This window comes from Pongo abelii, chromosome 13 (genome assembly GCF_028885655.2).
Source record: "Pongo abelii isolate AG06213 chromosome 13, NHGRI_mPonAbe1-v2.0_pri, whole genome shotgun sequence".
In the NCBI taxonomy this organism is placed as follows: Eukaryota; Metazoa; Chordata; class Mammalia; order Primates; family Hominidae; genus Pongo; species Pongo abelii.
Window position 1 is genome coordinate 113,792,228 of NC_071998.2, and position 13,790 is coordinate 113,806,017.

At 40.9% G+C, this 13,790-nt stretch overlaps 2 protein-coding genes across 2 annotated transcripts; one reads left to right on the plus strand and one right to left on the minus strand.

Moving 5' to 3' along the window:
- Nucleotides 1-5,247: 5,247 nt before the first annotated feature.
- Nucleotides 5,248-6,377, plus strand: LOC100438291 (olfactory receptor 1J4). The gene has a single exon (XM_009244834.4). It carries the CDS (start codon nucleotides 5,265-5,267, stop codon nucleotides 6,204-6,206), a length of 942 nt encoding a protein of 313 aa, XP_009243109.4. The 5' UTR covers nucleotides 5,248-5,264; the 3' UTR covers nucleotides 6,207-6,377.
- A 6,021-nt stretch (nucleotides 6,378-12,398) lies between these two features.
- Nucleotides 12,399-13,417, minus strand: LOC100447446 (olfactory receptor 1N1). Its single transcript, XM_002833218.6, has one exon. The coding sequence runs from the start codon at nucleotides 13,415-13,417 to the stop codon at nucleotides 12,482-12,484; it is 936 nt and encodes a 311-aa protein (XP_002833264.6). The 3' UTR covers nucleotides 12,399-12,481.
- Between the last annotated feature and the right edge of the window lie 373 nt (nucleotides 13,418-13,790).

The window sequence follows — 13,790 nt, forward strand, 5'->3', positions numbered from 1 at the left end:
ACTTGCCTCAGAATTTTCTGGCCCCAGATCTCTTGAATGAATATCTCTGGAGGTGGAGCTGGGACCTGATCTTTAACAAGCTCCCCAGGTGATTTTGATGAACATCCAAGTTTAGAGACCACTGCCCGAGGGCATCTGTCCTGGTGAGAGTAGGAGGAAAACTGAGCAATTAATGCATGTTTAATGCAAGTCTGTAACCATGAGCTTGGTGCCCTGTCCCCTTGGGTCCTCTCTCTGGTGGGTAGAATAGACTTGTTACCTCTCCATTTCTGAAGCCTGTAAATTGAGAAGAGTAAGCTCCAGGTTCATAACTTTTTTCTCCGATGTCAGTGACGTTTAGGACCACAGAATTCGGAGGCTAACTCTGGTCCCTTGGTCTCCTAGAAAGAAGCTGAGAAACCAGTCCATACTCCCAGGAATGGCTTGAGCGTAAAGTTCAGATCAGGACTGGGTATCCTTCTCCAGGAGCAGGTATGTGCGTGTGTGCGTGTGTGTGTGTGTGTGTGTGTGTGTGTGTATACAGGTGCTCAGCATTTCTCTGTACTCTGAATGACTGAATTCAGAGTCTGAATGACTCTGAAGTCATTTTTTATTCCCAGTTCCTAAAGACAGGGATGCAACAATCACCACTGGCCAATGACTCTCATGTCTTTAACCCCAGGTTGTGGAGAGATGAGGGATAGGGCCAGCTGGCTACATAAATTGGTGGGCATATCCTCAAAATTCAAGCTAGGGGTCCCATCTCATCATTCATGGTCTAGATGTTAGAATGTTGGCTTATTTACTGCATGCGGTGTTACAGAGCCCTCTCTAATATTTCTTTCCAAAGTTCCTGATCATTTCCTTCCCTTTAGACAGCACAGCTACTTTCTGAAAGTATGTTTGAAGGACACGTTGAGCTAGAGAGATTTGGGTCCTTTCTTCCTTCATGTAGCATCCATATTGCATCTCCTTATTAGAATCTGCTTGATAATTTCCTGCCTGTAATCCCTAGTGTATTCTTAAACCTTCATCAAAGGCAGCAAAGTTAGAGCCCAGGAAACATCTACTACCCCAATTACTTTTGCCTGGTTTGCACTGAAGAAAAGACACTGAATTTCTTCCCTAGAGGTCTTTGTACTCTGTTTTAATTCAAACAATGTCATCTCATATACGACACCATCTATGGATGAGGTATTTTTATAGACCTTACCGTATTTAATTTTTACTGTAATTCAGGGATTATGTTCACAATTCTAGAGAGGAAAAGCTGAGGCTCCTAAGATGTGCACTACCTTGCCCAAAGACATACAACTTTGATTTGAATCCCTTCTGTCTGACTTCAAAACCTGTGCTTTCATATATACCTTGGAATACTATGCAGCCATAAAAAATGATGAGTTCATGTCCTTTGTAGGGACATGGATGAAATTGGAAATCATCATTCTCAGTAAACTATCGCAAGAACAAAAAACCAAACACCGCATATTCTCACTCATAGGTGGGAATTGAACAATGAGAACACATGGACACAGGAAGGGGAACATCACACTCTGGGGACTGTTGTGGGGTGGGGGGAGGGGGGAGGGATAGCATTGGGAGATATACCTAATGCTAGATGACGAGTTAGTGGGTGCAGCGCACCAGCATGGCACATGTATACATATGTAACTAACCTGCACATTGCGCACATGTACCCTAAAACCTAAAGTATAATAATAATAATAAATAAATAAATAATAAAAGAAAATAAAATTATCATGTAAGTAGTTAAATAATAAAAACAAAAAAACAAAAAAATACTAAGACAGATAATACACAGACTTTAATTAAAATTGTACTAAAATTAAATGTCTAAATGAATTAGAAGGGTACATGGTACATCTAACTGTATGTTTATATATTTTATTTGTGCACTTTATTCCTAGGGTTGCTTTTGCTTTAGTTTGTAAAACGTTCTTATTTTTATGATAATGTGGTATATACTAAATAGAGAAAAATCAGGAAATAGAAAATGAAGAAGAAAACATTAGCTATTGTCAACCAAATAAAAATTGTGCAATCTCTAAAAAAAAAAAAAAAACACGCAAAAAACCTGTGCTTTGTCTTCTATAATACACAACCTCACTGTAAGGGGAATATGAGTTATCAGCAAGCAGTCGTTGAGGTTTTAGTGATCAGGAGGATGAATGTGGTGGAGTGGAGTTCGTACATGGTCTTCACATAGAATTTATGCAGATAGAAATAGGCATGGTTGAATTGGATTCAGGGGACTTTATATTAAAGTCCTCAATCCCATGGATTAAATAGATTTACAAGTTCAGGAAGGAGTCATCTAATTGATATAGCATGAGAGAAACTGGAAGAGAATGGAGAAGGAGAGGGAGAAGTCTAGAATAGTGAGATATCTGAGCCATCATTCTCTAGGGTGTGGTTGGATGCTGCCTTTCTGTCCAATTTCATTTTTGCTGTTTCTGGCCTTTGCCTGCACCAGGTCATGGTCTCATGATGAAGTGGCCTTGTGGCACCTGAACTCTGCCAGTATCTGCCTGTTGAAAGGAGTGGGCAATCAGGAGGCAGAAATAAAGGAGACTCAGGAAATGGCAAGTGAGAAACTAATATGAGTTGGTGCAGATAATATGCAGTCATTCTTCACAAATGTTTTCTTATTAATATTCACAAAATCCTCATGACTTAGGCTCGTAGTCTTATCTCCAGATTAGAGATGAGAAAACTGAAACTCAGGCCAACTGGATCACTTCCCCAGAACTCACAAATATGAAGTGATGTTGCCAGGACTTGAATCTAGGGCTAATTGCAATGCTTTTGTCAGTACAACATACTCAGACACTAGGCTCTATCCTTAAGGTCACAGTCCCAGGGAGCCCCAAAATGTTGGAGTGAGCAGGTGCAGACGGGGAACCTGGGCCAGGCATTCTTGCCCATCTTCTCTACGGGTGCATTCAGAACTCTGTTATGTTGGCTGCCTTTTGGTAAGTTTCAAAGGAAGGATGGTATTCCCATATGAAATAGGAGTATGTTCAACTCAACAGCTTAAAGCGGCATTATTCACAATAGCAAAGACTTGGAACCAACCCAAATGTCCAACAATGATAGACTGGATTAAGAAAATGTGGCACATATATACCATGGAATACTATGCAGCCATAAAAATGATGAGTTCATGTCCTTTGTAGGGACATGGATGAAATTGGAAATCATCATTCTCAGTAAACTATCGCAAGAACAAAAAACCAAACACCGCATATTCTCACTCATAGGTGGGAATTGAACAATGAGAACACATGGACACAGGAAGGGGAACATGACACTTCGGGGACTGTTGTGGGTGGGGGGGGAGGGGGGAGGGATAGCATTGGGAGATATACCTAATGCTAGATGATGAGTTAGTGGGTGCAGCGCACCAGCATGGCACATGTATACATATGTAACTTACCTGCACATATGTAACTTACCTGAACATTGCGCATATGTACCATAAAACCTAAAGTATAATAATAATAATAATAATAATAAAAAGAAAAAAACAGACATTGCATTTAGGATAAAATAAATGCACTTACATTTTCCTTTTCAAAAAAAAAAAAGCAAATAATTTTAAGCCTATCCTTAACCTGTATAAAGCTCTTCTGAATGTTTCTCCCAATTAACAACTGTTATAATGAAATCCTCACATTTTCTATGTACTTAGTATATCTTGGTATATATATTAGGCATTTGGCGTTGCTTTTTGACTTAAAGGGAACTTTTCAATTAAGACACAGTGGCATTGTAAACTCGTTCCTACTGGCTTGCGGGATTTGGTAACTTAGGTTTAGAATATCTTTTTGAGGTGTTTTTTTTTTTTTTTTTTAATGTTCCAGGGTACATGTGCAGGATGTGCAGGTTTGTTACACAGGTAAACGTGTGCCATGGTGGTTTGCTGCACCTATCAACCCCATCACCTAGGTGTTAAGCCTGGCATTCGTTAGCTCTTTTTCCTGATGCTCTCACCCCCTCAAGCTCCCTAGACAGGTCCCAGTGTGTATTGTTCTCCTCCCTGTGTTCTCATTGTTCAGCTCCCACTTACAAGTGAGAACATGTGGTGTTTGGTTTTCTGTTCCTTCATTAGTTTGCTGAGGATAATGGCTTCCAGCTCCATCCATGTCCCTGCAAAAGACATGGTCTCATTCCTTTTTATGTATGTTCATTGCAGTGCTATTCCCAATAGCAAAGACATGGAATCAACTCAAATGTCCATCAATGATAGATTGGATAAAGAAAATGTGGTACATATACACCATGGCTTTAGAATATTTTAATGGGTAGATAGTGGCTGTGGAGGAAGCTGGCATATTTTTCTCATTCCTGATTTTAATGGAAATGCTTTAAAATGTCTCCACTAGGTATGGTGTTTACTGTATTATTTAGTTTAGTGAGTGTCTTAGTCAGTTGGGCTGCTATAGCTGGGTGACTTTAAACAGCAGACATTTATTTGTTACAGTTCTGGAGCCTGGGAAGCCCCAGATCAAGGTACCAGCAGATTTGGTTTCTGGTGCGGGTCCACTTTCTGGTTAGCAGATGGCTGCCTTCCTGCTGTGTCCTCACGTGGCAATGCCTGAGACACTCTTGTGTTTCCTCTTATAAGGGCAATAATCCCATTCATGGGGTTCTACCCTCATGACCTAATTACCTCCCTAAGCTCTCACCTTTAAATATTTTGTGTAAGATTTACTTTTTTTATGGCAGTGATATTGTAATCAATAGACAAGTTTTTTTTTCTCATCAACTTTATACATAATGAAAACTTTGGCTGTTTATCTTTGATCCAATTTCTTTTGGATATGTGTTATTGAAACTTCATCCCTATATGTTGCTTACTAATAGATTTGAAGTCAAATTTTAAAAAGTTCAATATGTTACAACATGAAGGCTCATGACTAGCCTGATGATTGTTTTTAAAAGTACATAAACAATGGACATTGGAAAGACGTTATCTTACGATCCATCTGCTAAGATGGTGTGAGGCTTTCTCTTTACTGACTAGACATGGCTGGTCTTCTCTTCTATTTCAAACCCTCTACTGTCTTGGCGAATTATCCCATTTTGTGTGATAAAACCATCTACTTTAAATGATTTTTTGTAGGGACACAGCAATGTAGACAGACATTGGCATATTCATCAGTAGCAAGGATCTTATTCTTATCTGCTGCTGTAAATCAACATTTGTTTGTTTCTGCCTTTTTCAATGTCCCTCTATTCGCAGCAGAGAGAAGACTATCAGCATGAAGAGGGAGAATCAGAGCAGCGTGTCTGAGTTCCTCCTCCTGGGCCTCCCCATCTGGCCAGAACAGCAGGCCGTGTTCTTCACCCTGTTCCTGGGCATGTACCTGATCACGGTGCTGGGGAACCTGCTCATCATCCTGTTCATCCGCCTGGACTCTTACCTTCACACCCCCATGTTCTTCTTCTTCAGCCACTTGGCTCTTACTGACATCTCCCTTTCATCTGTCACTGTCCCAAAGATGTTATTAAGCATGCAAACTCAGGATCAATCCATTCCTTATGCAGGGTGTGTAACTCAGATGTATTTTTTCATATTTTCCACTGATCTAGACAATTTCCTTCTCACTTCAATGGCATACGATCGGTATGTGGCCATCTGTCACCCCCTCCGCTACACCACTATCATGAAAGAGGGACTGTGTAACTTACTAGTCGCTGTGTCCTGGATCCTCTCCTGTACCAATGCCCTGTCTCACACTCTCCTCCTGGCCCAGCTGTCCTTTTGTGCTGACAACACCATCCCCCATTTCTTCTGTGACCTTGTTGCCCTACTCAAGCTCTCATGCTCAGACATCTCCCTCAATGAGCTGGTCATTTTCACAGTGGGACAGGCAGTCATCACTCTACCACTGATATGCATCTTGATCTCTTATGGCCACATTGGGGTCACCATCCTGAAGGCTCCATCTACCAAGGGCATCGTCAAAGCTTTGTCCACCTGTGGCTCTCACCTCTCTGTGGTGTCTCTGTATTATGGCACAATTATTGGACTGTATTTTCTCCCCTCATCCAGTGCCTCCAGTGACAAGGACATAATTGCCTCTGTGATGTACACGGTGATCACCCCATTGCTGAATCCCTTCATTTATAGCCTAAGGAATAGGGACATAAAGGGAGCCCTGAAGAGACTCTTCAACAGGGCAACAGTCTTACCTCAATGACATTTACTCTTCTTTATAACAGACATATGTATTGACCTATTTCCAGATGATAGATCCTTAATCCTGATCCCAGCAAGGGATAAGTGCTCAGTAACTCTCTGATGACTTGAATTGCATTCTGTTACAGTTATTTTCCCTTTTCCTCTTTAGTGCAAATTGTGAATTCTGAGTTTATATAATTGGTTATTTATCTTGCCTATTAGATTCAGAAATTACATAGTTAACAGAACTTAAATCTTTCCTTTTATTTCCTGGAAATTTATTTGTTCTTAGGAATTGTTTAAATATGTTGACTAACAGATTCCCTTGCCATAGAAAAGTTGAAGGATTGGGTACTTGTAAAGGCATTTTCCTTTCTTTCTTCCCATTCAGTTCTCTTCTCACATTTTTTATTGTTGTTGCTCATGGTGGTGGGTAAGGAGAAGAAACTATATAGTACCCTTTACAGATCCAAAAAGCTATTCACTGTCATAAGTTCAGCTGTTCCACTTCAGAACTTGAGGTTCCTCTTCTAGACTACAATAACTTTCATTCAACAGTTCACTTTTAGACCAGAAGTCTATGAAGCTTTCTGACTACACATGTGAGTTTCAATCATGCCGCAGACTCACTCCAGGTAACGAATGAGAAGAACCAAAAAGTCTTCACAGTCAGGAGCCTTCTGTTGCCCTCACTAAATTTGGTCCCTTTCCCATTCAGTCTCTTCGTTGTCTGTCTTATTGAAAAGCATTTCTACTCAGCTTAATGGCCCCTGGTTTGTATTATTTGCCCAAGTCATCTTCTATCATTTTCTTCTATCTTCTATGGTCTTTGCCATCCAGTGAAGGGCATATAGGTCTCTTTTTTCATTCCTCTACTTAAAGATAAACAGAACTACACATGCTTCTGAGAATCAGCAAAATGTAGCTGCAAAAGAAGAATATTTGGAAAGATAGATCTCATTTGTAATCTCTATATAGCAGGGTGGTGGCTGCGTGGCCTCAGACAATTCACCTAATTCCTTTGAACCTCAATTTCTTCTTCTGTAAAGGTGAAAAAAGTTCTGCAACACCTAACATATTTTTTATTTGAAGTAAATGCAATAATAAATTGGGCTTAACACTACAGCTGACCAAGAATAATGAATGTTAATTTTCTCTACCTTCTCCATCAGAGATGAGTTTTGAAGCAGAACTTGTGCAGACACTCCTGAATTATGGTGACGATGGGCAGCTTGGCATGTTGCTTTTAGTCCCAATTCAAAAGCAATAACATGCCCTAGGACACAGCAACATATCTGTTCTGGCTTGAGCTAGAACCCAATAACTAAAGGGCAATGAACGAGTGAGTTGATGTGTGGGTAGGTAAGGGAAGACAGATCAGAAAAATAACTTAGTCTTCACTTGTTTGAAATTGACTCAAAGAGTGATCCTTCATCGGAGGCTCATGTAGCTGCCTTTTGGCATCCCATATTCCTTTGTAGAACAAGAAAGAGTGCCACCCCCACTCCTTGCTGCAAGCACAGGGTCACTTTGTTTACAGGCTTAGCCCCGACCTTTTCTGGAGCCAAAACCTGAACAGGGATAGAATCTTTATTGTTGGTTTATTGTTGGTCTAGATAAAGCATGCCTTGATAGCCTCAGCACAATCATGGCCTGCAGTACACTCTCATCTCTGCTATAGTGATGTGATCTGTAGAATGAAGTGCCTGACTCAGTTTCCCTGCCAGCACCCCAGTTCTGTTGTTCAGATCCCTCAAGATCTGCCTAGTCTTGTCAGGCCCATCCTCCAGAGAGACCAATATTGTCATTTATGTTTTTAGTCACAGGCTGGTGACACTTCTCTGAATGACTTTTCCTCAAGAAATGGCAAGCTCACTTGTCTGTTGGGAAGTGTTTCATCACTATCTGTCTTACTAGTCCACCTCATCTCCCAGATCAGTTTTTCTTGGTTTTGGACAGCCCAAAGCACACTGCGGTGCACCGTATTGATTTGAATATGCAAATAGAACTGAACATCAATCACATAGGAAGTGTGCACTTTATATGAGTGCATTTCCCTCTAGCCATGCCAGGGCTAAGATTCATGACCTTTTCCAGTGAAGCACCTCATTGAGTTTAGAACAAAGCTTGCTGCAATTTTGAAATCCATGAATGTGTGATTTGTTCACAAGTTAACAAATAGTTCTGAAAATTGGCAGTTATGGACGTTTCAAGTGACCAGTGTACGTCCTTCTCAAAAGTTAACACTAATTCTTTCACAGTGTGACAATAGAACAATCTTTCTCAGAGGGGAGGAATCAAAACATCCTAGAACCAGGAGCTCCAGCACTTGATTTTAGCACATATGTAACACACAATTCTGACATGGAAATTTTAAGAGTAAACAAAATTATTCTATTTTCTCACAGCTGGAAAGTGGAAGGGGAATTTGCTAAATAATTAAGTTCACTTAGCTTTTGAAGGAAAAAATAAACCCATTAATGTTGTGATGGTTATATTCTTTGAATCCAAGAACTGTGTGCACGTGTGTGTGTGTGTGTGTGTGTAACTCACATATACATACAATTTAATTTGTGTGTAATTAAGGACAAATGTTGGAATTAATACTAAAAATAGTAAAACTTTATTTTATAGATTGTGCTCCTCAGTAGCCATTTGGCAAGTTACCTGTCTGTGCCAGGCAGTGTGCCTATTCTTGGTCAAACAGATCTGGATAAAGAGAAAGCCTCCAGGCAAAAGAAGCTCATATTCTGATAGTGTAGCAACAGGTAAACTAAGAAATATACAAGAGTACCAAAAGTGCCTTAACGTAATAACACCACGAATAGTTGTGCTTATTTTGCATGGCTACTGTGTGTAAGGCATTGTAGAAAAGCTGTACCTGTATTATCTCATTTAATCCTCATAATAATTCTATATACATACACTGTTACTATCTATATTTTACAGTTGGGAAAATTGAGGCTTAGAGACAATGAAATACTTACATGGTAGTAACACAAAGGCGTATAGTTAATGCTGCCTGGATATCAGCAAAAGCTTTACAGGGGAAGTAATTCTTCAGCTGGGGGTTGAAGGATGCTCAGGATTGATAAATAATGGAACAAATGAGTCTAAATAGAGTGGACAGAGTGGGCCAGGGCACTGAAATTGCATGGTATGTTCAGGGAAATGTAAGAAAAATGATGTTGCTATACATAGGTGTGTATGAGTCAAGGGAGCATCAAGAGGTGAGTCTAGACAGGGAGACAAAGACTATATCGTGAGGGGGCTAGGATGTCCTGTTAAGAGGTTTAGACATTGCCTTGCAAGTGACAGGCATCATTGGCTAGGGGTGGGGTGGAATCGGGATTAGTCCCAGGGAAGGTTATGTTTGTGTTTTCAAAAGATTACTCAGGTAACCAATGTGTGAGATGGTTTGGCAATGGATTGGAGTGCCTTGAGTCAAGAAGCTTAATTAGAAGGTCATTGTACATTCAGGTAACAGATAATGTGTGCCTGGATGAAGACAATGGCGTAAAGATAGAGAAGAGAATACTCTTGAAGGTAGACTAGGCGGCATTGGTAATTGATGGGAAGTAGGTGATAGAACGAAGGATTGCTCTTGATTTATGGTTCTGTGGACTGATATTTAAGAACAAATGGAAGACTAGGCAACTTAAATAATTTTATTTAGGTTTAACAATCTTAAGGAAATGAGGAAACAAATTGAAGACCATTTGCTTCTTAAAAATGGGTTCTGAGCAAGAAGAAAGCAAAACCCCTAAATAGGCAAGGGACACTGGGAAGCTTTCTATCATGCCACCTCTCTCCATTACTCCACCTCTGATTCAGAGCACACCCTGCTCACACTACCCTACCAAAGTGCAAAGATTTATAAGTAACCTGTATGTCAGCGGGAATTATTTTAATGCTAACATCACGTTAATTCTCTTTGACATGGATGACCTTAAAGGTATAGAAATTTGAGCTTAGGTTTTGGGGATGGGTGTAATAAGATAGTCATGTGCCTCATAATGATGTTTTGGTCAACAACAGACTCCACATGCCATAGTGGTTTCAAGCTCATAATGGAACTGAATAAATCCTATCACAGAAATACTTACCATAGTGTTACAATTGCCTACAGTATTTAGTACACTAACAAGCTGTACAGGTTTGTAGCCTAGGAGCATTAGTTATACCATATAGCTTAGCTGTATACTAGGCCATCCCATCTAGGTTTGTGTAAGTACACTTTATGATGTTTGCACAATGACAAAATTGCCCAGTGAAACATTTCTCAGAACATATCCCCATAGTTAAGTAATGTATGACTGTATATCAAGGGAGGTATAAGTTTGGAACTTTGAATACATTGATAACTCTTGGCTGGCTGGAATCGAGGAATGTTAGATTGTTGAACAGTGATAGGCAACAGTGTCCCTTGATGAATCTTTGTATGCTCAGTGCTGACCTAACTCCTGATGGACACAGAATTATATTAAGTAAACTGAAGTGGACACCCAGTCACATCTTCTAGTTTGCTTGGGGCCTGTGAGAAAGAACTTAAACCATACCCAAACAGTGTTCAGAAATTTACTGCACTATCAGTGAGTGGATTGAAGGTCCTGAGGATCAGAATGGTGAATGAAACCAGAAGGCTACCTAGAGAAACCACCACAAGTAAAGAAGGTAAAGTTGATGGGGTGAATCTGAGCAGCAGATTTAGGGTATCAGGGTGGACATAGGTTTCAGATATAGTGTGAGGCTGTATCTGGTGATCTCACATCTCAGCCTCCCTCATGTCCACTAGCTGTGTCATCAGGGGCCTTAGTGCTCTGCTAGGGGACCCTCTTCTGAAAGAGCTGATCATGAGAAGTGGAGGATAGTCCATTGCCAGTTCAAATGCTAGAAGAAAGCTAGAGGTCAATGGCTTGGAGGAGACTGTCAGTGGTCTTTGGTCAGCAGAGCGATAGATGTCAACAGAATGGAAGGAGAGTTGTAGACTAAGGAGATGAGGGCAGGAGGGCTCCACGTTTGCAACCATCTCCAGCTCTGGTTAATGATGATGCCCTGCTCATCCTACTCAAGGACTCTCTGAGGGAATAGCTGGAAGGGAGTTCTAGAGAGAAGAACAGACTTCCAGTTCCAGGTCATCAAATAAATGGAATCCTTGTGTGCTAAGATGTGGCATCTAAATGATTCACATTTGTATTTACTAACAGCTGAAGCCTGGAACAGTTTGATTCCATGAAAGATGCTCCATAAGTTTTCATTGAAAAAGTACAGCGATCATAAAACATTTTAGAATAGGTTGGGTGTGAGAAACAAACTTAAATGAGGAAGGAGTTTAGGTAGCCAGTGGACACCTGGTGATACCAGATGTAAGAAATCAAAACTATATAGCCGTTGTATTTAAAATAATATTTTTAATATTTCTAAGACTCTTGGAGACAGACAGAACCCCATTTACCTTCAAACATCATTTTTTCCATCTCTGCAACTAATTTAAGCTGTGGTGCCCCTTTTAGATGTGGACACAAACCTGCAGTCAAATAAGGAGAGAGGATTTCCATGTTCCTGTCATCTAATAGTCACTAAAAGGATTGTGGCATTGCACGTTTCTGACCAGCATGGGGCAGAGGGAGCACAAGGAGCTTTAGCCCCCTTCCTAGTGAAACATTAGCGAACCATGGGGTGGGCAACCCGCATGGAAACCTAAACATTGAATTTGAACCTTTTGATGGGGATCTCTTTAGCTATTCTGCAGCACGTGGAATGCAACCTCCATCTTTATTTCTTTTGTCTTAATCCCCACTTAGTGCCACAAACAAAACAAGTGCCCCCCAAATTTTAATGATTGACAAATTAATAACCTAGAATGAAAGTGTCATGAAGGCAGGGACTTTGTCTTGCTCAGTGTCATAACCCTAGCACTTAGAATAACTTCCAACACACCATAGATAGTAAATATTTATTGAACAAATATATCTCAGAGAAAAGATTTTTTGACTTCTGAGTTGGGGGAGGAATGAAGAATAATAATAGTAATAATAATAGCTATCCCTTATTGAACACCTACTATTATTCACTACTATACTGGATGTATTTCATATTTTATTTCAGTTAATCCTCCAAGTTACCTCATTAGATAGAAACTGTTATCTCCATTTTATAAATGAGAAAACCAAGGCTCAGAGGCTAAGTAACCAGACTACAATCTTATGGCTAGTGTGTGGTAAACCCCAAAATGAAGCCCTTTTGTCTGACTCCAAGCCTATGTCTTTTCATTAAATGTTGCTGTCACCACATCTAAGAGGAAACAATACTCCTGTGACTGAAGAGCCTCTTTAGGGCCCCCTTCATGTCCTTGTTCCTTAGGCTATAGATAAAGGGGTTCAACATGGGAGTCACTATGGTGTACATTGCAGCTGCTGCAATGTCCTTCTCTTCAGAGGCAATGGAGGGAGGACACAGGTAGGCACTGAAGAGGGTCCCATAGAACACACAAACAACGCAGAGGTGGGAACTGCAGGTGGAAAAGGCCTTGTCCGCCCCACCACGGGTTCGGACCCTCAGGATAGCAGGCACAATGTGGATGTAGGAGGTGACAATGCATAAAAAGGGGACGATGAGTACAGTGCCTCCCAAGACAAAAACCATCATCTCGTTGATGTGGGTGTCAGAACATGACAGCTTCAGGACAGGAGTGATGTCACAGAAAAAGTGAGCAATTTCCCCAGTCACACAGAAGGACAACCGAGCCATGAGGAACGTGTGAGTCAGGGCAACGATATTGGTGAGGACCCAGCACAATACAAGCATTAGGGCACAGACTTGGGGGCTCATGACTGTGGAGTAGTAGAGGGGGCGGCAAATGGCCACATAGCGGTCATACGCCATGGCAGCAAGGAAGAAGCTGTCTAGATCACCAAACATCAGAAAGAAATACATTTGTGTGAGGCAACCCGTATAGGAGATGGTGTGATGCCAAGTCTGTATATTCACCAGCATCTTGGTAACTGTGAAGGACGTTAAACCCATGTCAACAAAAGACAGGTTGGCCAAGAAAAAGTACATGGGGGTGTGGAGGTGCAGGTCAGAGCCAATGGCCAGGATGATGAGCAGGTTCCCAGTCAAGGTGACAAGGTACATACACAGGAAAATTCCGAAGAGGGACTGCTGTTGCTCTGGAGATGCCAATATTCCTCGGAGGAAAAATTCAGAAACGCTGGATTTGTTTTCCATGACTCTGCAGCATCTGGAGCTGAGGGAAGACAGTTAGAATGCTAGATTTAATCTACAACTGTATGGGCTGACTCCCAAATCTCCCTTTAAGTTCATTATATTTCTAATCCTGACTTTATCTTCATTCTGACCCTGCTTCTTTTCTCTCTTCCTCAGAGTCTCATTTTCCCCCCTTTTTCCCCTCTTTCCTGCTATTTAATCCTTTACACAAAGAGTTCCCTTCCAATAAGGTCCGGGCGTATTCTTCCTTGGCATGATCATGCCTTAGACTAGGTCTATAGCCTCATGTTAGTTTCATTCTTGCATTAGGCTGTCTACGTGAGTAGACTGAGGTCAGCTAAATTTTACATTCTTTTGGGAGGTAGCCAAAAAA